Here is a 26,539-nt window from a genome sequence, read left to right as displayed (position 1 = left end):
CAAGTTAATTAAATAGTTGTACTTTAGTTAGTTAAATGCAAATTGGAAATGTACACAAATATGCTTCTAAATGTATGCTAATGTTTTTTAACAGATGTTGCTGCGAACAGAGAGAGGATTTTTTTAAATAGCATATTGTTAAAGTTTTATTTAGATTAGTTTTAAAGTTTTTACATTTGCTACTTAAGTATATGTATATATAGGGTATTTTCAAATGATTGTTGTTTGTTTGCTAAAGAAAAAACTAAATTGTAGAAGTTTATTGTTAAGTATTCTTTTGTGAAATTACAAAATCCACAAATTAGCTATTTACTTAAATTGAGAATTACTGAAAATTAACCTTTAATAGAGTTACGGCGAGTAATAATAATAATTTATTTTTATATGTATTAAATTTGTGTAAAATTTTATTTTATGTATCTTGTAGATATGTCTAATTTACGATATATCTATATTTGACGGGGTCAATTCAAAGAACGCTTTGTGAAATGGTAGACCGATATTGCTCATGTTTAATGAAAAAATAGGCTTTTATGAAAAGCTTTTAAGTAATCTATAATTTTTAACTGTTTAAGTTTTTGTTTAATTCAAGGACATAAAATAACTACTATCCAAATTTTCTAGCAGCAAATATTATTAGTTTTTATTATTTTAAATTATTTTAATTGATATAGAAAGAAAGGTCAATAATGGTCTTAGACCTAAAGGAACACACAGAAAAAAGATCGATTGGAAATTGGTTAGCATGATAAATATTCAGTTAAATTAATTAAAATTCTATCGCTGTTATTAAAAATCTGTAAAACTAACTAATTTTCTATATTCAGTACTAAAAAACCATAATTATAAACGAATTGTGGTGTTAACAATTTCCATATCAGTAATTTGAACTGAATTGTATCGGTTATTAATTATTTTTGTGAATTCAGTAAAAGAAACCGATTTTTATTTAGAATTGAAACGTCATAACATCAAATATTAGTCGTTGCAACTGAAAAATTATTAATGGAAAAAATTATTTAAAATTAAATGATGATTAGAGGAACCAATTTCGATGTTCACAACCAATAAGTTGGTAATTTTAGATGACGTACATAAAAATAAATAAAATAAAATGAATTTATATTTAATAAAAAGACAAATTACATTTGAGGATACATAAATACGGAAAGATCGGATATAAGTAAAAGGTAATGTTAAATATGTTTTATATCTCCTAATCTATTTTGTGTTATTTTCTATTAGTTTTCTTAATTTTATAGCTGTGGAAAGGTAGTACTCCTTTGGACATGTTAGACATGTTAGGATGAAGAACAAAATCCCCGGCACATAAACATCAAATTTTCATCAATCATCAAATAATTTATATACGTTTTGTAAGTTTATACAGATTCATTTTTTATTGTAAATATTTTAAATAAAATGAAATATATTTTAAAAATACACATAATCCACAAATTGGGTTTTATTAAATAATAATTTCAGTTGTAAATACCAATAATTTCAATACTGATTACCGAATAATAATAAAAAATAGTTGTGTACTCCATATATTCAATAAGAGTAACCGAATTTTACAATAATTACAATCGAATAAAGGTATAGTTGTGAGAACCGACTGAATTCGATTGGAAACAAATTCGGTTATCACAACGAATCTGTTTTCTCTGTGAATGAGTAGATAAATGTTGGTTCTTGTAAGGCATTGGAGCAAGGATAAGGATCCTAGTCCCAATTAGTTAGTTTGTTTGAAAGGAGGATGTATACACATCAAATCCGAAGAAATACACCTAGGCCTCTATCCGGCCTGTTGTGCGCTTCCTAACTAGTGTCACAGGTGGGAATCGAACCCACCACCTCCGGTACAACAGACTAGAACACTAGCCATTAACCTACCTAGTCCTAGTCCCAAATTTATTAAAGAGATTTTGGTTCCAACTTATAAAACGAATTTTATCGCTATATTGGTATTTATTAAAATTTTGCCAAATTGCTTTGAAATTTCAATAAGTATCAGACAATCTTATTGATTTTAATTCAATTCTTCTTAATTCCGTTTTTATACCCTTCACCTTCGTGAGAAGGGTATATATAAGTTTGTCATTCCGTTTGTAATTTCTATAACATAATTTTCCGATCCTATATTCTGGATCCTTATAGATAGCGGAGTCGATTAAGCCATGTCCGTCTGTCTTTTTGTCTGTCTGTTGAAATCAATTATCTGAAGACTCCAGATATCTTCGAGATCCAAATCTTCAATAATTCTGTCAGACATGCTTTCGAGAAGTTCAGCAAAATCGGTCTATAAGTAACTCAGATATGGGTAAAAATCTGAGACTACATCTGAAAATTTCCTCAACAAATTATTAATAAAAGCATAAAAACAACAACAAGGAGATAAAGTAGTAATATGTTGGTAATACAGCTCATATTTGTTTGCGGGTGGTAATACAGTTTAACGGTGGTAGTACAGTACAACGGTTAATATTTCTTTCTGCTACATTTTTTATTTGTTTGTGTGTATGTAATGTGTGACATGTGTGCAGAGATACAAGAGATTTAGCGTTGCATTTGCGGGCTTTATCCAAAGGAATTCAGACTCCTGTTGAGTTTAATTTGCCTTGCGGTTGAGGAATTGTTTAACGTTATGTGAACCTATGTATGTCTCTCGCAGGATAGAGTTAAACTTATAAACTCTAGTGCAAAATCGGTAGGTTTCGTTTCTCATTTTCAAGGGGTGGAATATTACTATGGGATTTGATGGATTCTTCCAACGTTTATATTTTTATAAATATTATTTATTTCCCATATAAGTTTTTATCACTTATATTACCCAGGTATTAGTAAATGTCGCTCTCACGTATACCTTTCCTGGCATGCTTCGGAGGATTATAATTCTTTAGATTATGGTTCGGGTGAACTACCTGATAACATGCCAGGATAACTTTCTCTCGGAGGTTATTAATACAGAATTTCAACGTGTTCTCTTTTTTCTATGATCAGCACTGAGGGGATGACCCCTGTTCATGTAATGCATTCTGTTGGGACTAGGAAAATAGGATGTGTAAGGGAGAATCAAGGGAGAAGTATTTGTAGACATTTCCTTTAAATCTTATCACATAGAAAGTGGCATATACGAAAAGTGTTGCGGAAGAATAAAGGAACGACTTTCCTAATATTAGCATTTTTGGTCCGATATATGTAAGTGGTGTCAATAGTAAGAAGATTAGTTGCAGTGAAGTATTTCTAACATTAAAAAAATACTTCTTTCGGCACTTGAAAAATGTGTTAAGTCCATCGAACAAGGCAGTGGATTTTCATGCTCAAAGATGGACCAACATTATCTGTCATGCGTTTACAACATTTAGTCTTGCAGGTACTAAAATCAACTCTGTTGATACGACCCCATTCAGTGATATTTATCAATTAGTGGTTGAGCGATTCATTCATATTAGGCCTGATTGAACCAACCTCTAGAAGAGAATGATTAAGAATGACAGATATTGCTGTCATCGACAAAAGTGTTCGAATTTCGACGTATAAAGTCATTTATGAAGATAAGCAGTATAGTATAGACTTTTATAAATCTCAAGTTTTGCCGAAATTAAAATACTAGAACAATTAACATAATTATTAGCCCTATTTAAGGGTATAGTTGTCGAAATTGCAACCTATGAGCACAAGGTTAAGATGAACACATAGGCATACAGTAAGATGGACGGACAATTTCAATCATAAACTGATACTACTTTAACGTGGGTAACCAATATTTTTGGGTGTTACAAATATCAACAAAACACATAATACCCTCTCCATTAAAGTGATGTAGGTTACAAAAATTACGAATCAAAGAATTAATTCAGAGAAAAATTTCTACAAAAACGTATATCTTAATATCCTAAAAATTTATGCTAAAGTGCTGTAAAATTCTTGCGAATTATTTCAAAATTCTTTGCTGAAACAGCCAAATAAAAAACCTAAAAAGCGCAACAAAATTGAAATAAATTCCTTCCTTAAAACCCAAATATTTATATTATTTTTTACTTTAAATTTAAAATCTTATAATTTTTGTTTGTTTTTTCTTAAAATTCTTTTAATACAATAAAAGTGAAAAGCACATTTTAAGGCCAACAACCGCAAATACCGACAAAATAAGAATGTGAAAGCCTGTCCCACCCTCAGGCATATGAATATTTATTATTTATTATTAAATACAACTCTCATACGCTGTGAGGTCCATTCATTTTTATTACATATTTGTAGCTGATTTCATAGAACCAAACACACGTACATACACACACGAGCACAATTTCTAAATAAAAATCACTTTAAATAACACTTTAAAGGGAAATAAAAGCCAAAAGAAAAGTAAATAAATAAATTTTATACATAAATAGACAATATGAAGAATTTTGTTTTAAAGAAATGTTTTTCTTTACATTTGTCACATACAAAATGTCATACATACCAACATTAACTTTTCGTATTCTTCCTCCAAAAGGCTGCCATTAAAATATTTATGTTGACTTGTAGTATCCGGAAAATAATAACCTTTGCGGCAAACACATTTATACGAACCCCTGCGAAAACCTAGACCTTGTATGGCCTCACACTGTCAATGTTATTGCAAATATTCCAAGCAATAAGATATTTTGTGTGAAGAAAAAAAAAAAACAAATTGAAAGCAAAAAGAGAAAATAAAATTGTTGGGTTATAAAAAAGTTGTTAAAAATATTTTCTCTATTTAAAGATAAACATGATGAAAAGCTTATGCCACACAACTAACTTATTTACACGAACATTATCTAATAATAACACGAATCTTTGTCCATGACTTATAATAATTATTCAAAAAATTATTGTAGTTAGTTGGCTGTCATTATTTCATCATCCATAGGTATGAATATGTAAAATATATATTTTTCATAAATACAAAATAATGTGCTACTTTATATTTGTTTATTTTGCTTTTATTCGGTTTTTCTTGTCCCACAAATCTATTTTGTGAGTTATTTTTCTGGTTTATATAGATAGTAGATTGTTGCACAATGTTTGACATTACCATTGTGGTACGTTGTTTACATTTGTCTGTCCCGGCAAAAATGTTAAGCGGTTTCGTTGAGCCTGGTATATTGCGCTGAGGACATTGATCAATATCGACACGTCTCAAATCAATATCAATGCCAGATGTGCCTCTGCAAGTAGAAATTGAAAAGAAAAAGAAAATTGTAGCATATTTTTTCGGTTTTATTACTTATATAAAGTTGTTATTTTCTGCGAAGGGGAAAAGTAAAGAAAATATTTTTTATATTGCAATTGTTTGTTTAATTTTGAAAAGGTCAAAAGAATTTACAATTTTTGCATTAACACTTTCTACGTACATCACTTGTTTATCAAAAAAGAGGCTTTTTTAAGCTTTTCAACAACAATAATAATGATCACTTAAGAATTTAAGTACCTAAGGGCTATTCTATAGTAACCGTCACCAAAAAAAAAAAAAAAACAAGTAAGAAGAAAAAAAAAAACAAGTGAGGCCGACCATATAATACCATACACCTGTATATGAACAAAATGTAACTTAGTTTTCATAATAAAGCATTTAAGTTGAATTATACCTAGTCACAGTTATATGTACTTGAGCCATTTATTGTTGAATAAAACTGTGAATATTTTAGTAAAATTTTGATGGGGGCTTTTTATCGGGGCTAGGATCAAATGAGGCCCTATAATTATAAAGTTCATCAGGGTTATCAAGGATAGTATAGAATTTGGCAGCTTTTTGTTGAGATACGAGTAGATTAAACATAATTATGAGCTTAAAAGCCCTATTTGACGGGTTCAGTTGTATGTGGCCTAGGTGAAATAATGGACCAAGGTTAACTGTTTTCAATGAGCTTCGTCTACAGTTCCATAAAAGTTCATGCGTCAAATTTCATTGAATTATCTTCAAAATTGCGACCTGTAGTTTAATTGCAAGGTTTACATGGACGGACAGACGGACAGACAGACAGACAGACAGACAGACAGACAGACAGATAGACAGACAGACATACAGACATACAGACATACAGACATACAGACATACAGACATACAGACATACAGACATACAGACATACAGACATACAGACATACTGACAGACGGACAGACAGAAATAATGGACCGAGGTTAACTATTTTCAATAAGTTACGTCTACAGTACCATAAAAACTCAAAACTGTGCAAAATTTCATTGAACTATCTTGAAAATTGCGATCTGTAGTTTGATGCAAGGTTTACATGGGCGGACAGACAGACGGAAGGACGGACATAGCTAAATCGCTTCAAAAAATTATTCTAAGCCGATTCGTATACTCTAAGGTGGGTATAGGACCAATATTATTGTGCGTCACAAACATCAGCACAAATCCAATATATATACCACTAAAGTGGTGTAGGGTATAAAAGCAATAAATCATAAATATCTAAAAAATTAAATTTTTTCTCGGAGGGCTAATTTATGAGTTTTTTTCAGATGATTTTCAGGAGCAGCATCATTCTTAGAGTGGCAGTATGATGATGTATTTTATTTATGTTTCAGATGATGTATATTAATACCCTACTCTATCGTTAAGTATAAATAATCTAATGAATGGCTTTAAACTTTTAATTAATTGGATTTTACTACCAAAATGTTATTAGAACTTTCTATCCTGCCATATTTCCCATTTGTGTTAAGCAGTTCTTTTGTATAATAATCATTGAGATTATTTGATTTCTTTACACAAAAAAAAAAAAACTACCTGAAAAACGTTCAATTGAAATAATTCACAATAATAAATTGGAACTTCAGTTTCTGGGTTTGAGTAAGAAAAGAAAAACAAAACTATAATTCAAAAATGTGTTATTTGGAAATTATTATTGTACAACACTTTTGCAAAAGGGTGTATTTTTAATGAATATATTTTAAAATAATTTAAGTAAATTTATATACCAATGTAAGGTATGTAGCAACATTAAGCATAATGTTAGCGTTTTTTGAACTGTAATATTAAATTTATTTTACTTTATTTAGTGTAACAGTGCCACCAAAACAAATACCTTTTTATACATGCACACCATTACGTTTATAGTTTTCCTTCTTTTGAATTTAATTTAAATATACTTCAGTGGTTTCTATTATCACAAATTGTTCTGTAGAAATTTAATTTTAATTTCTACAAGATGAAAATAGTACTCAATATAGTTTTTTGTTACATTCTGCAGGATAGAATGAACAAATTTAACATCATAAAGTTAATAAAAAAAACAGGTAAGAATTATAGTCAGACAAGGCCGACCGATAGAATACCCTATATCTCTTACAAAAAGTAAAAAGGGATTAAGTTTTCATAATTAAACATTTAGGTTTAATTGCCTCAGACTAGGACTAGGTGAAATTTATAGTTCAATAAAACTGCAGACGTTTAAGTCAAATTTTAAGGTTTTTTTTGTAGGGGCTACGGTTAAAATAACGCCCTATATAGTTCATGAGGCTATGTGAAACTTTTTTTTGCAATTTGCTGTCAAGATACGAGTATATTGAACATAATTATGAACTTTAAAAGCCTTTTTGGCGGTTCAGTTGTATGAGGGCTAGGTGAAAAAATAGAGCGCTCTTAACCATTTTCAATATTCTTTGTCCCTGTGACATTAGAAGATTATGTACCAAATTTCATTGAATTATCTTCAAAATTGCAACCTGTAGTTTGATTAAAAGGTTTACAAGCCTTATTCTGGGGTTCAGTTGTATGGGGACTAGATTTACATGGACGAACGGACAGACGGACGGATCGACTTATAATAATCTTAGAATAGTTATGAGCAGATTGGTATACTTTAAGGTGAGTACAGGTTCAATATTATTGTGCTTTACAAACATCAGCCAGTATAGCTTCTTCACTAAAGTGGTGTTATCATTGTTATCACAATGTTTTGGTCAAGGAACAGTTTTTAATGGCTAAGTAACCAACTAACCAACTAATTAATTAATTAACTAACTAACTAACTAACTAACTAACTAACTAACTAACTAACTAACTAACTAACTAACAAACTAACAAACTAACAAACTAACAAACTAACAAACTAACAAACTAACAAACTAACAAACTAACAAACTAACAAACTAACTAACTAACTACAGCCTGCTTCGTTTTTCATATGAGTACCTTAAGTATTTTAAATAAAAAGTTTCACAAGAAATATTAACGGAAGGACGGACGAGATAAAGTGATGTTAAGTTGATGAGTGCACCAAAAGCCAGGATATCGAAAAATGCTTTTGTACACATAAGTATAATCAATAAAACTAAAAATTGCATCAAAAAAAGAAAATCGAAAAATCCACATAATAATAAAATTCATAACAGGGACGATATTACTAAAAAAAATTTAAGTTGGATGTGTTCAATAAAACAATCTAGCCTTTGTAGTGGGAATCGAATATACAACCCTTATATAGATAGATTAGAGCACATCACCAAGTAGTCTCTTATTAATACTCACATGAAAGTATATACATACTTATGTGAATTATGTAGAGTTTCCAAAAGTGCATAAGCTGTACATCTGCTATGATGTAGAGATTAATAGTTAACAGATATTCGAACATTAAGAAATCAAAACAAATGTAAACTAAATAAGATCACATTTATTTAACTAAAATACAATTAGTGTTTTCTGGTAGACAATAATGTGAGAATTTTCGGCAGCAAAGGAGCTAACAAAAATAGATATCAAGTAGAAAAATTTTCTGCTGGACGAGACTATTAAATAGACATATGTAAATATACATACATATATGCATATATGAATATGTTTTGATGCGCAACGAAAATATACACTAGAGAAAATGAGTGAAACAAACTGAAACAGAATGTATAAATATATTTATATAGTTGTCTATAATGTTGATTTTTTCCTTTCATTTGCACTGGCTATGAACACAACAGCAAAAAAAAAAAAAAAAAAAAATACTGACTATATTCAGTCATATACATATATGTATGATATACTGTTTCTTCTATGAATATGTGATGCAATTTAAAGGATTGGATTATATTTAGACCAATATACAGGGAATCCAGAAAAGCTTCACAAATTTAATATATTTTTAAAAGATTTTTCAATTGGAAAGACTTTTATGACATTGTTTGCATCGGTCGTGTCTCTTCCGTTAAATGTGGTTTAAAGTAAACTATAACAACTTAAAACAAAATTTTTATATCTTATTCAGATCAGACATTAAGATTTTTAATGCGACATACTATAGAACTAAAACCTTAAAAATTTCTTAATGTGTTGTAGGGTAAACATACATTTATAGAAACAAAGTTGTGGTAAAACATTTAGTTTCTCAATTCTTTAACGCTGTTTTGTTTTTAAATATTTCATTGTTGTAGATGCAAATTCCTCTTTGTTTGCATTTTATGGCAAAATTTTGGTTTTTATCTCTGGCTGCATGGGATTGTCTGTGAGTTTCATTCACATATAGAAAATATTTCACTAAAATAGTTTTCCTTTATATTGCAGTTTTTTGAACATCAACAATTTGTTCAACTTTGTGTTAAAACACATTCCCGCGAGTAAGACAGTTTGAGAGTTTTAACATAAATATTTAAATGTTAAATGGTTACAACTGAATGCATGTACATATGTATGGCTTAAATTTAAAGATAATCAGATAGATCACACTGTTAAATGGGTGAAACAATGACTACATACGATAATCGATTTCGAGGAATAATATTACGTTTATATCTGAATTTATATCTGAAGAAACACGAGACTTTAACTAAGACTATAGTCAAGACAATAGTATAGTCTCGACTATAGTGGAGTCTATAAACAAGTCTACAGTCGAGACTATAGTCGTGTTTATAGACAAATCTATAGTAGAGACTACATTCGAGTCTATACTCGAGACTATAGAAGTGTCTATAGACAAGTCTATAGACGTGTCTATAGACAAGTCTATAGTCGAGTCTATACACAAGTTTATAGACAAGTTTATAGACAAGTCTATAGTCGCAACTATAGTCGAGTTTATAGACACGTCTACAGTGGAGACTAGAGACAAGTCTATAGTTGAGAATATAGTCGAGTTCATAGACAAGTCCATTCTATAGTCGCGACTATATTCGAATCTATAGTCGATACTAAAGTCGTGTCTATAGAAAAGTCTATTCTATAGTCGAGACTATAATCGAATCTATAGACAAGTCTATAGTCCAGACTATAGTCGAGTCTATAGATAAGTTCACTGTCGAGTCTATAGACAAGTCTATACTGTAGACTGTAACTATAAACAAGTCTACAGTCTACATAGACTAGACTATAGTCGAGTGTATAGACAAGTCTATAGTCGAGGCTATAGTCGAGTATATAGACAAGACTATATTCGAGACTATAGTAGAGTCTATAGACAAGTCTATAGACGAGTCTATAGACGAGTCTATAGTCGAGATTATAGACAAGTCTATAGTCGAGACTATAGTCGAGTATATAGACAAGTCTATAGTCGAGACTATAGTAGAGTCTATAGACAAGTCTATAGACGAGTCTATAGACGAGTCTATAGACGAGTCTATAGACGAGTCTATAGACGAGTCTATAGTCGAGACTATAGTCGAGACTATAGACAAGTCTATTTTCGAGACTATAGTCGTGTCTATACTTAGACAAGTCTATAGTCGAGACTATAGTCAAGTCTATAGACAGGTCTACAGTAGAGACTATAGTCGAATCAATAGTCGAGACAAGTTTATAGTCGACACTTTAGTCGACACTTTAGTCGACACCTTAGTCGAGTCTATAGACAAGTCTATCGTCAAGTCTATAGACAGGTCTATAGTTGAGACTGTAGTCGAATCTATAGTCGAGACAAGTTTATAGTCGACACTTTAGTCGACACCTTAGTCGAGTCTATAGACAAGTCTATCGTCAAGTCTATAGACAGGTCGAGACTATAGTCGAGTCTATATACAAGTCTAAAGTCGAAACTATAGTCGAGTCTATAGACTAGTCTATAGTCGAGTCTATAGACAAGTCTAAAGTCGAAACTATAGTCGAGTCTATAGACAAGTCTATAGTCGAAACTATAGTCGAGTCTATAGACGAGGTATAGACAAATCTATAGTCGACACTACAGTCAAGTCTATAGACAAGTCTATAGTCGAGACTATAGTCGTGTCTTTAGTCAAGTCTATAATCGAGACTAAAGTAGAGTCTATAGTCGAAACTTTAGTCGAGTCTATAGTCGAGACTATAGTCGACGACGAAAAAACAACTTGACAAAGAAAAAATGTTCCCATAATTGTTTGTCGAAAACCATTTGTGGGTCTGAGATCTACATATCAATTTACTGATCATCCTTTTGATAATATTATAAAATATTACTTTCTATTCATTTTTGTAACCCAATATGAAAGATGACAACTTTTTAAAAAATTTCTAAAAATGTCTTTGTCATTTTCAATCAATAACTCTTGGACGTTATGGATGATTATCATAATATTAATGACACTACCGAAGATGGCAATGCATACTTATATATATTTTCATAATTTAAACTTTATACTGATGATTAAATTTTTTTCATGCAAAATGTTTTTTTATAGAATTAAATTTTTGGTAAAAAAAAAAATACTTTCATAACTTGTGTAAATTTGCATAGTTTAGCCTAATCAAATATTACTTTCAGTTCTTTGTCTTTTATGTTGCTTTTATAACAAAAAATAAGGGAGAAAAAACATTATAATAAAAATAATAAAGTTTCAATAAGGAAAAAATTCAATTTAATCCTTAAAAATTTGTTTCAAAACTTTTAAAATTGGAAAAAACAAAAAAGTTTATTAAATTTTTCTTTCCAAAAATAAAGTTTAGCATGCATGTGTGGAAGCGAGAATCCTGAACTATACATGTGTAAGTGAGAGTATGTATTCATGTGCATGTGTGAGTTTTGTAAACGAGTACGTGAGCAGGAGTTATTGTGTGTGTGAGTTTGTGCATAAACAAATACATTTTAAATTCTTAAAATTTAATCGTATAAACAATGCCATAATCCTTTGTTTCCATTTCGGTTTTTTTGCCTTACATCCACATTATGGGTTTGACAGGCTGTTTGTAACGTACCATAAGACTCTGAACTACTTTTGGAGACAATTTTGTAATGTTCATCTATCCATGTTATTAAAATACCGTTCCTATAAAAGCACCTCTTTTAAACTTTACTTACCACCATCGATAAAGTATCACATAGCCGTGGCTTATCTTTAAAACTTATTTTCTTAGATTTTTAAATTTTTTCATTTTGTTTAAACTTTTTGTTGAATTTTTCTCTCTTTTATTGCTTGGCTAACTGACAGTTGGTGTAATATTATTGAATAGAGAATTAGAATAAATGTCCTTATTCATTTAGTAAAATGAATGAAAAAAAAAGATAAAGACATGTATTTATGTGTGTAAATGGGAGTGTGTATGAATTTTTTTAAGACATCTAAATCTATTTTATAATAGACATGTCTCTATGTTAAATGATATGTATATTTGTTATAAGAAACAAAAGTGGTCAGCATAATAAAAACATGCTGACAACTATTTTGATATTGAAAGGAGATGTTCTTTTTGTGATAAACATAACTTCAATATAAGTTGGGTAAATTCACAGGAAAAACAAACATGTTGTTTCAAGAATGTTCTTAAAGTAGATGTATTGATGTTAAAGCTGTTGAGAATTTATTTTATCTCTCTGGAGTTTTGTCAAATTTATGCTGCAAGTATCCTCAGATCCCTAAAGGGTGTATACTACATCACATCCATAGAAACGCATCCATGTTGCTATCAGGTCTGTTGTGCGCTCCTTTTCATAGGCAAAAATGTTTGTTTATTTAAAAAAAAAGATTATTAGGTGAATGTATCATCTTTCAATGTCGTCATTCCAAAGAATTTGCCAATCTGTGTTCGTGAGTAATGTTATTTCCGGAATAATATCACTGCCTGACTATGGCAAATGAAGTGATCAAGAGTCCTCACCACATGCTCTACATACGTTTAAATCCTCACGTCTGATTTTCCGTTCTTCAAACCGAATCTTCAAGATGGCCGATATTAGAACCCTTAAAAAGAAGCAAACCTTCAACAAGTGCACCTGCAGTGGTGTCGATTAGGATCAACTGTTGGACGTAAACGTTTCTCCCTTGGCTTGAAGCGCAAACCAATTTCTTTTAACAAGAAATTACATAAAGCCAAGAAGCGGACTCTCCCTAATGAGAAACCCGAAATCGTCAAGACTTATTTGAGAAACATAATTGTTGTACCCGAAATGATCGGCTCCATCACTGGTGTCTACAACGGCAAAGGTTTTGGTCAAATTAAAATCAAACCTGAAATGATTTGTCACTACTTGAGTGAGTTTGTATTGACCTATAAACCGGTTAAGCACCCGGTATTGGAGCTACCCATAATTCCAGATTCAATCCTTTGAAGTAGTTTTTCAATCTCTTTTCTATGGGAACTTCTAACAACAACTCCTTCATAATTTTTATTACATTTTTAAAGTCTGTTTTTTTCGAATGCTTAGTCCTCCCAACTAAATGCATATTGTATTTGTTTATTATACCCTTCACCTTCGTGAGAAGGGTATATATAAGTTTGTCATTCCGTTTGTAATTTCTATAATATAATTTTCCGACCATATAAAGTATATATATTCTTGATCCTTATAGATAGCGGAATCGATTAAGCCATGTCCGTCTGTCTGTCTGTCTGTCTGTCCGTCTGTCTGTCTGTTGAAATCAGTTTTTAGAGGATCCCATATATCGGCGAGATCCGAATCTTCAATAATTCTATTAGACATGCTTTCGAGAAGATCGCTATTTAAAATCAGCAAAATCGGTCGGTAAATAACGGAGATATGAGCAAAAATCCGATACAACCTCTGAAAATTTCATCAAAAAATTGTTAAAAAAGCAACAAAAACACTGTACATAAAATAGATGTACACGTGTGTGTGTAGATGTATTTGGTTTTATTCAGCTGTATATTTTTTTGTATGTTTGGAATCCAAACATACAAAAAATACACAGCAAAAAAATATGATTTGCATTTTTTGTTAAAATAATTTTCCTTTTTGTTTTGCAAATATACTTTTTAATGAATAGAAAAAAGTATTTAAAACGTTTTCAATTATTTGAGAGTATATTGTGAGTTATTGTACAATAATTTTTATGCGAATAATGTAAGTTTGAAATTTAAAACTAACACAAATTTTTTCCAAGTGCTTTTTAAAACAATTTTTTTACGATAAACAAAAACAAGATCTACGTCTCGTCAATGTTTACCAGCAATGAATCAGAGGTCGAAGTCGGCCGGCTTCGAGTCGGAGCTTAGCCGTCGCCGAACTATATTTAGTTGCTTGAGCCGCCGCCGAAACATTCGGCTTAAATCGACTCAAATTTTTTTAATGTTTTTATTAACTAGACTGTAAGATCAATTATGTTTAAAATACTCTATGGTGAAGGGTATATAAGATTCGGCACAGCCGAATATAGCACTCTTACTTGTTTTTAATAAATATGTTTTAATTTTCTTTATTTTTTATTTAAACTAATTTTTATTTGTCTTAATTATTTCGTTTTTTGAAACTGTTTGAAAATAAAGTGTAAAATTTTGATTAAATTTTTAAATAATTTTTTAATTGATTGAAAAAATCAATCTTTTCTATTTTAGATTTATTTATAATATTTTATTTTGTGCTATTTATAATTCTTAAATAGTCAATAAAATTTTAGGCATATAATATTCATGTTTCTTTACAATTTATGAAACACTTTATATATTAAATTGTGTCAATAAAGTGATAATTTTTGAAAATGCTGAACGCATTGTTAAAGGTCTTGTATTCCTTTAACTTTGTGTGTAATCGATTAATAATTTAATTGTTTTAATCGTCTTCTTAATTGATTTTTAAAATTCTCTATCAAACAGTTTAATTTATTTTATTAATAAAAAATAAAAGAAGTTATTTTTCTAAGATTTAAGTCCGTCATCACACAGAATACGTACCAATTTACCAAACTCAGACTTGCTTATTTCGATAAGGGTTAACCAGTGGAATAGTTGTGGTTCTTGTCATGATTTCATTATTCCAAGAATCTTTATAAGATTCTCTCACCCATACTATTAATTCAGCTTTAATTGCGTCAAATGGTTTTGCGTTTGTCAGGTTTATCATCGAGCTCTCTTCTCTTTAAAACTAAGATATTTGGCTTTTCATTGTCGACTACTATTTAGTGGCCTGGTAGCCATATGATGTAAACCTTACCTCTGGGTTAAAAGCTTTCTTACAATCGAATACGGTGTTAGATTTAACTTTAATTAATTTAGGACTCTGAAGAATCATATAAAAAAGACTGTTAACTTTAGATATGGAGATCAAAATATTATGGACGATAAAGTCAAATCTTAGTAGCGACGACCAAGATGATATGAGTAATTAAATATTGAAAAGGCTCTGGTTACGTTAAAGAAACCGTGGCACAAAAGACAACATCAATAGCTATTACAGAGAACTACATGTTTAAATCAATTCCAAGGCATCATTACTAACTACTAACTACATGAAGGAGTTAAATGTAATGAACAAGGGAGTGATCACAAGATGAAAATATGTAAAATAAATCTTCACCGGAGCGAGTCGGAAATCAACGATCAAATGACTTTAATAAACATGAGGCAATAATGTAAATTTTAACTGGATTAAACCCTGGGTAGAAAAATAGTTGCAGTATCAGCGGAGATAGAGTATTACAGAATCCAAAGATTGAATGATCATAAACTTAAGATAGGCTCTCATTTCTATCTTGTTTAACGGGTACCATTGAGGATAAGATTACGGTCTGGGATCCGCACTGGAGAAATGTTGGCAAAAAGGCAACATACAGGAAATACCTTAAGTAACAGGGGAGAATCTTAGGAAATCCATTTACAGTGAAATTGGTAAATATAAGAAAATTATTGGGAAAGTTAAGATTCTTGGAAACTTTTTTATTAACAAATAGATATGACATACATATAAGTAGAAGAACTAAAATTCCTTGACATTGGCAGGATATTAAAGAATTTCGGCCAATAAGTCTAATTTATGTTCCAATTAAGACCAAGGAACAGAAAATTAATACCATGTGTATTATAAATACTTACCCTTTAATAGCATAGAAAATAACTTTAAGAATTTAAGCTTAAAATTTTTTTTATAAACGATTTTACACGCAATACACAATTGCAGATATATTCTTCTTATTTCAATTTCTTTCATTGCTTTTTTCTTCTCTATCCTTCTACATGTGTATATTACTGTCAGCACCAGTCTCTAATTTAATGTTTCATTTGTTTCCTTTTTTTGTGTGTTTTTTTTTATTGGGTCATATAAGTAAATTTGTTATTGTATTTGACGTAAACCAAACGGAAATGAAATTGTGTCAAAACAATTTTTCACATTTTCAGACATTACTTTGTAGCAGCTGCATTAGCAGTATTTGACCGTATTGAAACTATAACATAAAATTAAATGAATGTTTTTTTTTTTTTTGGAAATGAATGAAGGGGATGTTTCTGTTCAATAAAAGCTTATGACGTTTCAACGCAATCATCGATGTTATTTGTTTAAGCCTCCAGTGATTTAGGGATTATAATCAATAATGTTTTGTACAAAATTAAATATTTTTTATTAAGCATTTATAATATTTGTTGTGCTGCGGGATTAAAGGTTTATAGGTACTATAATTTCAAAATGCAAAAATATATACATACATATGTAGGTATATAATAATATTAATTTTAACAATTACTGTACTAAATTGCCACATCTAATATCCTTTTGTTAAACAACTTACACCTAATGTGCCCATGGAGTCTAAAAGTATTAGCTAAGTCTTTTATCATTGCCATTATTTTCCCTTAAAACAAAAGTATGTAATTTCTTTTTATTTGAAATTTAAGAAAACCTAATACCTTATGTTGTTTTTTATTTTGTATGACCTTTATAGATATTAAAATGTAGCAAAGACATATCTTTTTATATGAATGTGTCTTAAGACCTTAGCTGCCTGTTACTTAAAGTCTTGTTATCATACAGTGCGTATGAGTAATATTTTTATTACGGTTTAAATTTTTGTTTTTTTTTTTTTTTCAAAAAAGTACTGGCGTATGGGAAAACGTTTTCATCTTAGAACTTGTTAGTAACTTTTTATTGTTTTTCAAATAACATAGTAAACAGTAAAGATCTAATAACTAGCAATTGTAAAATTTTATTACAATTCATCAGTTCTAATCTGATTTTTGAAAGCGGGCCTTGGGTAATAGTGACTTGTATCCAATATTGACCTAAGTCTATAAAGTAGTTCATGTACACGCAGAGAAAAAAACATGGTTCAACATGGTTACTATGTAACCATATAAGGAGTGAGATCGAAAAATTCTTAACACACGTTTATCATTACATTTTTCAACCAAAGTATTATTTGATTTTTTTTTGATCAAGTTACCTTTGAAAAACATGTCAGTTATTATGTGTAATGTCAATTATATTAATTTTTTTGTTAATCTGATTAAAATGAGTGACCAGAAAAAAGTGCGTACTGAAATTATTAAATATTTTCAACTAAACCCAACTTGGTCTTACAAAAAGTTGGCCAAGCATACAAAGGTCTGCCGTCAAACTGTTTCCAATGTTATTAAACAGTACCGGGAGAACTTGTCAGTTGATAGAAAACCTGGTTCAGGTAGAAGGAATGGTCCACATGATGTTTCTAAAGCCAAAAAAATAGAACGCATTTTCAAAAGAGCTCCCAACACATCCGGTTAGCTCAGTGCTCGGACTATTTGGTAGGAAAAGTTAAAGCTAATGCAGGTTTAAAAACATACAAGGCTCAAAAAGTTCCTGACAGGAACGCTGCTAAAAATTTAGAGGCCAAAAACAGAGCACGGAAATTGAAGTCAAGTTTTATAAAAAAATATTCTTGCTGCATAATGGATGACGAAACGTATGTTCTGGCAGATTTTTCGCAACTTCCAGGTCAAAAGTTTTATGTTGCTGATGCTCGAGGGAATGTTGAAGAAAAGTTTAGGACCCAAAAGCAGACAAAATTTCCCAGAAAGTTCTTGGTATGGCAAGCAATATGCAGTTGCGGCAAAAGAAGCCAATCATTTGTTACAACGGGCTCTATAAATACCGAAATTTACATCAAGGAATGTTTACAAAAAAGGCTGCTTCCATTCATAAGACTTCATAATGTGTCCACTTATTTTTGGCCTGACTTGGCATCCTGTCACTATGGTAAACAAGCCCTTGAGTGGTACAAGAACAATAATGTGGTATTTGTACCAAGAGAGGCAAATCCTCCAAACTGCCCGGAGCTAAGGCCAGTGGAGAGATATTGGGCTCTTGTTAAAAGAGAATTGAAGAGTACAAAAAAGGTGTCCAAAAGTGTGGTAGATTTTAAACGGAGATGGACTACATGTTCGAGCAAAGTGACAGAAAGCACTATAAAAACGTTAATGGAAGGGTTTCCGAAAAGGGTTCAAAATTTCATCACTAGTGATTAAAACTATAAAAATATTTTTTTTTGTAAATTGTAATAATAATTTGAATCAAATAAAAAAATAAAGCTGTAAGTTTAGTGGTTTCTTTTTTATAAACATATATGTATGTTAAGAATTTTTCGATCTCACTCCTTATAAAAAAATAACAATGTCATTACCATTGAATTTGATTTATTTATATTTTTTTTTTAACTCTAAATAGATTTAACGCCAACGCATCAGATAATACCAACATATTTTGAAAAATATTTTTTTAACTTTTCTTTCGTTAGAGTATTTTGGATGAATGGTGAGGTTTGTTTGGAATATTGATTTGTTATGAAATACATTTTAAAGAATTTATTTGCAAATAATATCTCTAGATTTCCTGTAGGGCTTGGCTGACCATATGATACCCTTTATCAGTGAGTATGTTGAAAATGTGGATTACTTTTAAATAATAAAGCATTTAATTTGTCCTTTACTTTAATTCCGAAATATTTTAATAATTTGTTGACAAAATAGCAAATTTTCTTAAATAGAGTTTATATGGGGACAATGGTAAATATATTTATAAATTTTGGTAGAGGGATTTACGTGTATTTAAAGTTATTGATTCAGAATTTAATCGTTGTGTACCAGTGTGAATAGGCGAATTTTGACCTACAAGTCATTTTCAGAAGAGGACTTTCTACAGGATAAAACCTGTAGAAAATTAACGAAATTGATATAATCCATTGTCAATAGTGACAACGGTTGTGTATAAAATTTAGTTTTCGACAACGAATTATTGCAATTTTCACATAGTGTTGTCGTACGTTTGTATTTACTTTGACAACTGATGTTATTGAAAAATATTAAAGACTTTAGTACGTCTATTTTCCCTCTGTGTAGGGTTTCATTTAGACTTATATCACTATATAAATATCTTATAACATTTAACATAATTATAAGCCCTATGCCTGAGGTACGGTTGTTTGGGGTTAGGCGAAATAATGGACCGATTTTAACAATTTTTAATATTCTTCATTCCTGTGATTATCATGCAAATTGCGATCTGTAGAGTGCGCACAAGGTTAACATGGACACATAGAGGGACAGACTGACTTACAGAGAAATAGACGGATATGTCTAAATCGGTTCAGAAAGTGATTATGATCCGATTGGTAAACATAAAAGTTTGTGTAGGATGAATATTTTTGTGTGTTGCAAATATCAGCACAAACGCATAATATCCTCCCCTCTATAGTGGTGTAGGAAATAAATATTTTGCTTATTCTTTTAAAAATCTTTTTTTGTTAATTAATTCAATTTACCACAAATTTTTCGAATAACAAAAGATTCTTTAATTAAATTTTTCCAAAAGTATATTTTAAATTGAAGACAAACAAGTTATTTATTGTATTTCTAAAGAATAGTTTTATTTTGAAATAAATATAAAACAAATAGAATGTCAAGAACTTGGCAAATAGAAAATAAATTGTTCTTAAGATTTTTTTTCCTTTGCTCTGAATGTTTGAATGTTAATAATAAAATATTGATTATAGTTTAAATATTTTTTGATATTAAGATTTTACTTGGCAAAAATAGTAAAAGAAAAACACACCTGGAGCAAACATAAAAAATATGTATAGGAGATGATTGAATTGTATAAATATTTTTTGCTTATTAGATAGGTACAAAATGTTATTCATTTGTGACGTACCACTTCAACAGTTATTTACACCTCATCTGAATTGTGAGAGTGTCTCGTAAGGCTAATGCTTTACAAATACCACGAACTGCAGGGCTGTTACACAAAGAGTATATATAAATTATTGCCCTCACACAAAAAATTTTCATTTACGGAAATGAAAACATAAATTTCCGTAAAATTCACAAATTCATTTTTTGGGTTTACAGTTGCATACAAAGAAAATACTTTTTTTTGCATAGAAACATGCGTGACAGCATTATTTATGTTTATCATGCAATTATTTCCCAAGTAGAACTATTTGTGTCCATACTCGACGAGCTCTTGAGATATCTCGTATATTTTGTTTGTGCTGATGCTTGTAACATACAAAACTATTCGTCCAATACCCACCTTAAAGTATACCACACAAGTATACTTAGAATCATTACTGACAGCATTACTGACAGTATTGAAGAACAAAGTTTGTAAGTTTACACTGTTATTATACATTTTCTGCACATTTTATTTCTTAATTTGCCGAAACTTCATTGACATCCGACCATTTACAGAGTTTAAATGTATATCAGTATTTTCTTCTTTACAAAATCTTTTAAACAATTAAAAATCTAGTATATAAAATTCGGCATAGCTTTTACTTGTTCCATTTTGATCTTTATATATCTACAGTCAGTTTTAATTTTACATATAAAAATATATTTTACGTTTCCTAAAGCATAGTTTTCAGGTTTTAAATATTTTGGTTAGTATTCGTTATCACATACAAATATTTTATTTTTACACTTTTTTTCATATACAGGAATATTTTATAAAAAAAACTAAAAAAATCCCTTGCCATACACTTCCGTTGTGTTTTTTTGTTGTAGTTTTAGTTTTTATAACTTCTGTCGTTCTATTGAATATTTAATAATTTTTGTTACTGAAGTAATACATATTTATTAATAATATTATTTGTTATAACATATTTTGTTATTGTTGTATGTGCGTGAAAATACAACTGTTGTTCTTATAACATTTACATAGAAATATTTTTACAGTGTTGCATTTTTATTATGCGAAATGCATTTCCGTTTCCGTTGTTAGTACTATTTTTGCTATTTCATTTTGTAATATCCGTTTATAGTTAAATTTATGTTTTTACCCATTCAAATTGGTAAAAAAAATGTATTTTATTAATTTTTTTCCTTTAAAGCTATGCATATTTTATTGATTTTAAATTTGCTTTTGGTCGGTATGTTTATAAAAGAAAGAAAAAAAAAATATTCATAATTTTGGTTTGTTGCAAAAATTGTGAGAGTAAATGTTTTAATAATTTATTAATACCTTTCTAGTTCGGTTATTTTGATAATGATTTATCAAGCGATTTAAATGGCAAAGGAATATTAAAAGATCACTAGTAAAGTAGCCAAATGCATACTGAAATTTATTTTGTTTGTTAAATTTTGTTATAGTATAATAAATACTATAACAAAATTTAACAAACCTACAGAAAGAAAAAAAGTTTAATTAAATAGTAATTAATAAAATCTATTAACAAATGGTTAAATAATTATCTATTCTTTATTGACAAAACCTAATAATTTTATTCCATTTTTTACAAATTTTTCTTTCAAAGCCTGTAAATACCACCCAAACAAAATAATGCACTCGAAATAATTCTCAGCTATCTGTAAATAATAACATAACCACACATTAAGTAAACTAGATATAAAAAATGGAAAATATACAAAAAAAAAAAAAAAATGACAGCAAAATAAACAATAAATAAAGCATAACTAATTATCTTCTTAACGCATTATTCGCCCACAACAACACCGCACAACAGCACGAGTTATTCACTTGTTTATTTATTTGTGTGGCATATTAATTACCTCCTCATAAAATATAATTAACATTTAATTTAATTTGTTTTTCAAACAATAATTAACACAATATTGTATAAACATATTAATGTATATATATGTGTATCTTATTTAATGTTAATAATTACACATGTTTTTAATAAAAAACAAAAACTTTATACAAATATTGCCAAAAAATGAAATAACATTTTCATTGAAAATTTGATTTTTTTTTAATTTTAAATTTTATCGCCACCTTAGCTTCAACACTCTTAAAATTATTTATTGATAAAAAAATATCTCCAGCAGCTAGGTATGAAATTAAAAAATATACTTTTCTTTTAAGCAAACGATTTGAGAATTTATAATTAATAGTGTTTTGTGTTTACTTTTTTATAATTTTCATTTAAAATTTATTTTAATTATCGCTACTTATACCGTCGTTAAATAAAACATTAAATTTACTCAACAGGTTTAATGAATCTGAAAAAAAACAAGAAAAAGTAATTACAGAATGAAAACCTTTTTATTTTCACCAAGGCAGATACAACTTTGGTTTCTTCATAGCTTAAATGAAACAAAAAACTTTAAGCCATAAGAAAATTATTTTTAATTTTTTTTTTGCCATAAATTTTAAAATTACAACTTCTATAGTTTAATTAGTTTTATATCCCAGGAAAAACTGGCAAGTTTAAGACAGCTCAATGAAAGTTAGTACCAGGCTTCCTCTTGGATTCCTAAATAAGGGATTTGTAAGTGGCTAAAAGTCACCATAATTACCATGAACATAAAGCATTATTATAGGCTGGAAAAGATTACAAACGAACTTGTACTATTGAAAAGAGATTGATAATGTGATGTATGTGAAAGAATGTGATAACACCGACCAATAAAAATTAAAAAAAAAATCGTTTAACGCGAACAGGATGATATATGCATGAAACTATAAATTTAATAAAGAAAAACTATCTTTGAAGATTATGTCCAATATTTTTTTTTTAATTATTTTCATAATTATGATCCTTTCGAAAATTTATGATAAATGGAAATGTGATGTATGTGAAAAAAGTGATAACGCCCGACAACAAATCTTTATACTCGAACAGGATGATATACGTCTAAAACTATAAATTTAATAAAGAAAAATGCGTTTAAGTTTTCTATTTCGTGTGTCCTTTTTTAAAGGACTTTAAAAGTATTTTAAAAAACTTCTACTGATTAAACAATGGTAATTTTGATACCAAGGGAACAAGAAGAGTTGGAAAATATTTTGTTTGTTTTTTTTTTGTTATATATTCAGGACAAATAAATGTCAAAAATGTTTTCTAAAACTTTTATATTTTAATATATATTTAGGTATTTAATATAATTGTTTAAAACATTTTTAAAAGACATTTTCTACATCATTTGATCCTAGCAAAATGAAATAAAAATGACAAAAAATATGTTACAATTCCTCTTGTTCGCTTGGCATCAGTTATGAATGTTTGTTCAATAAAAGTATTTAAAAAATGTTAAAAAATGCATTTATTGGAAAATTTTAACCCTCCGTCATTCGCATGTATCTGGCCAGATATTTTACGAATTTAACTGTGATTTTAATATATTTATAATTTGGTTAGGGGGTTTGAGTCTCCATGTACCCTCTACAACACACTCACCCACTCACGCACACATTCAAATAAAATAAACAAATAAAATTTATTTTTATTATAAACATTTATGCTGAAAACAAAACGATTTGCAAGAAAAAAAAGAGAAACAAAAGGAATAATACTTAATACATACAAAACTTAATAAAATAAAAGGATCAACATAAATAAAATTATCATCGACATTATCAATGATTATAGAGAACACATATAAAATAAAGGGGAAAATGTTTCAAAGCTTCCGGTTCCATGCATTTTGTTCACTTACGCACATTCACATATATTTTCACATAAACATGTATGTATGTGTGGACACATTTATGAATGTGTATCGACCCTGTATATCGCAGTGGCCGTTTACGTTTAAGTAATCTTGCGTTAACATTAGTAAAAAAACTATCTAAAAGCGATACATTGACTCCTTTCTAAACTGTTGGTTGTCGTGTGTGTGTGTGTGTGTAAATAAAAAATGGAAATATTGAATTACTAATGACAAGGGAAAAATTTATTCGTACAAACAGAAAAAGGAAATTTAACCCCAATTGTTTTTACAGGATAGTACTATGTGTGAATAAGAATTGGATAACAATAACTGCCTGCTATTTTTTATTTTCCTTTGTATGTGGAACAATAATCAGTCTGCGAGGAATTAAAGCAATCAATAAAATGTCAAAAACAATCAAATTACCAATTGTATACAATAATATGTTACTTTGACAGTTATGACCATATATATAGCACATTTATTCGAGATACTTTTGAAGTCCTGTTTAGACTATCTCACCCCATTAGATACATATATTAATGGAAGAAGATAATCGGAACTTAATCGAAGCTACTCCTGAAAGGATCCGACCTTGAGTAATTCTTTGGCATAAATCCTCATTATATCTGCTAAACAACTACCTAACTACTTAACTAACTAACTAACTAACTAACTAACTAACTAACTAACTAACTAACTAACTAACTAATTAATTAATTAACTAACTAAATAACTAACTAATTGATTGACATGAACTTACTGAAACCCAAACTTTATAAAGATCGACCCATAATTGACTCTTCCCTCCATGTAAGGTCCCCTACAGAACATTACTTAACTACTCATAACTGGCTTTAAGAAGCATATATAGCAATGTGTATATGTCTATAATTGACCCTATCATGATTTTAACGATCATGATTGTCTTTCTCTAATAATAGCGATAAAATGCTATACGCAGAGAAATAACATGATTGTAAGAGCAACATATTATGGTTAAAATTATGATTGTAGTCTAAATATATTATGGTTATTGTAACAAGCACTCCAATTATGGCTGGATTAGTCATTAGATTAGTAAATAAACCAGTCCATTTTTTCACTAGATTGGTCCATAGATTAATACGGTGTCTATAGACTACACAACAGAGTAGTTTAAAAACTAGACAATGAATTACTATATAGACTAGTCTATAGATTAAAATGTCATATATTAGTCCAAAGCAAATACATGGAGGGATCTATAAACTACATAATAGAATAGCCTAAAATCTAAATATTATATAATAATATCGGTAAATAACGCAAAGGCTACTTCATAGAGTAGTCCCTAGACTAATTTATAGACCAGACTTAAGAAAATTAGACTACACCAAAGTATAAAAGTCTATTCAAAATAACACTTAAAAGACCCTTAAAATTATTTAAAATCAGATAAAATAATTGTGGAAAATTATTACTTTGCTTGTCTGAATATAATTTCTTTCAGATTTCTAAGTAATAAGTATGAGCGAATATAAAAAATTATATTTATCCTCTTCAGAATTTATCGAAGGACTTCCTACCTTTGAACGTTATGTCAGAAGAACAATTTTAGATTATTTTTTCAGTAAGAAAATTAATTTCATTGTCATTGGTGTACCATTGTACTTTTGAGGATTGAATTGTACTAAAAAAGTACAATTGTACCAATCAGGGTTTACTTATACATTCAATGCTATAAACCTAATGAGAATTACTTTAACTAATTTTATTGTCGCGTAAAACAACACACACAAAAAAACTAATCTGTGTGAGGTATAATGCTATTTTTTTTTTTTGTACCAGCAGACATAGAACAACATAACATATAATAGTTATATAACATATAACAACATAACATATAATGGTTATATGAAAGTTTAAATGGTTGTAAATAACATAATATGTTTTCAATGTTACTATTATTTTGTTATTAAAAAAGTAATTGTGTTTCAGTAAATCATACTTAAATGTATAATTGTCATGAAGATGAAAATTACTACAGTAACAACAATACTGTTTAAATCGAATGAAAATAACAATTTTATGTTTTTGATAAATATATATAAGGAGTGAGATCGAAAAATTCTTAACATACATATATGTTTATAAAAAAGAAACCACTAAACTTACAGCTTTATTTTTTTTTATTTGATTCAAATTATTATTACAATTTACAAAAAAAAATATTTTTATAGTTTTAATCACTAGTGATGAAATTTTGAACCCTTTTCGGAAACCCTTCCATTAACGTTTTTATAGTGCTTTCTGTCACTTTGCTCGAACATGTAGTCATCTCCGTTTAAAATCTACCACACTTTTGGACACCTTTTTTGTACTCTTCAATTCTCTTTTAACAAGAGCCGGGCAGTTTGGAGGATTTGCCTCTCTTGGTACAAATACCACATTATTGTTCTTGTACCACTCAAGGGCTTGTTTACCATAGTGACAGGATGCCAAGTCAGGCCAA

General features: G+C 29.2%; 1 protein-coding gene and 1 pseudogene across 1 annotated transcript in view; one reads left to right on the top strand and one right to left on the bottom strand.

Annotated features, from left to right (window-relative positions):
* The window catches only part of LOC111687330, a 261,343-nt gene that overhangs the window by 31,837 nt on the left and 202,967 nt on the right, over positions 1–26,539 (bottom strand). The window contains exons 7-8 of the mRNA XM_046954490.1: positions 5,063–5,195; positions 4,469–4,612 (exon numbers count right to left, since the gene is read on the bottom strand). Of these exons, the coding sequence (XP_046810446.1) occupies positions 4,469–4,612; positions 5,063–5,195 (277 nt within the window). The remainder of the gene's footprint in view (positions 1–4,468; positions 4,613–5,062; positions 5,196–26,539) is intronic.
* LOC111687329 lies at positions 13,116–13,506 on the top strand (annotated as a pseudogene).

This window comes from Lucilia cuprina, chromosome 6 (assembly GCF_022045245.1).
Source record: "Lucilia cuprina isolate Lc7/37 chromosome 6, ASM2204524v1, whole genome shotgun sequence".
Taxonomy (NCBI): Eukaryota; Metazoa; Arthropoda; class Insecta; order Diptera; family Calliphoridae; genus Lucilia; species Lucilia cuprina.
This window is presented reverse-complemented; position numbering and strand designations above follow the sequence as displayed.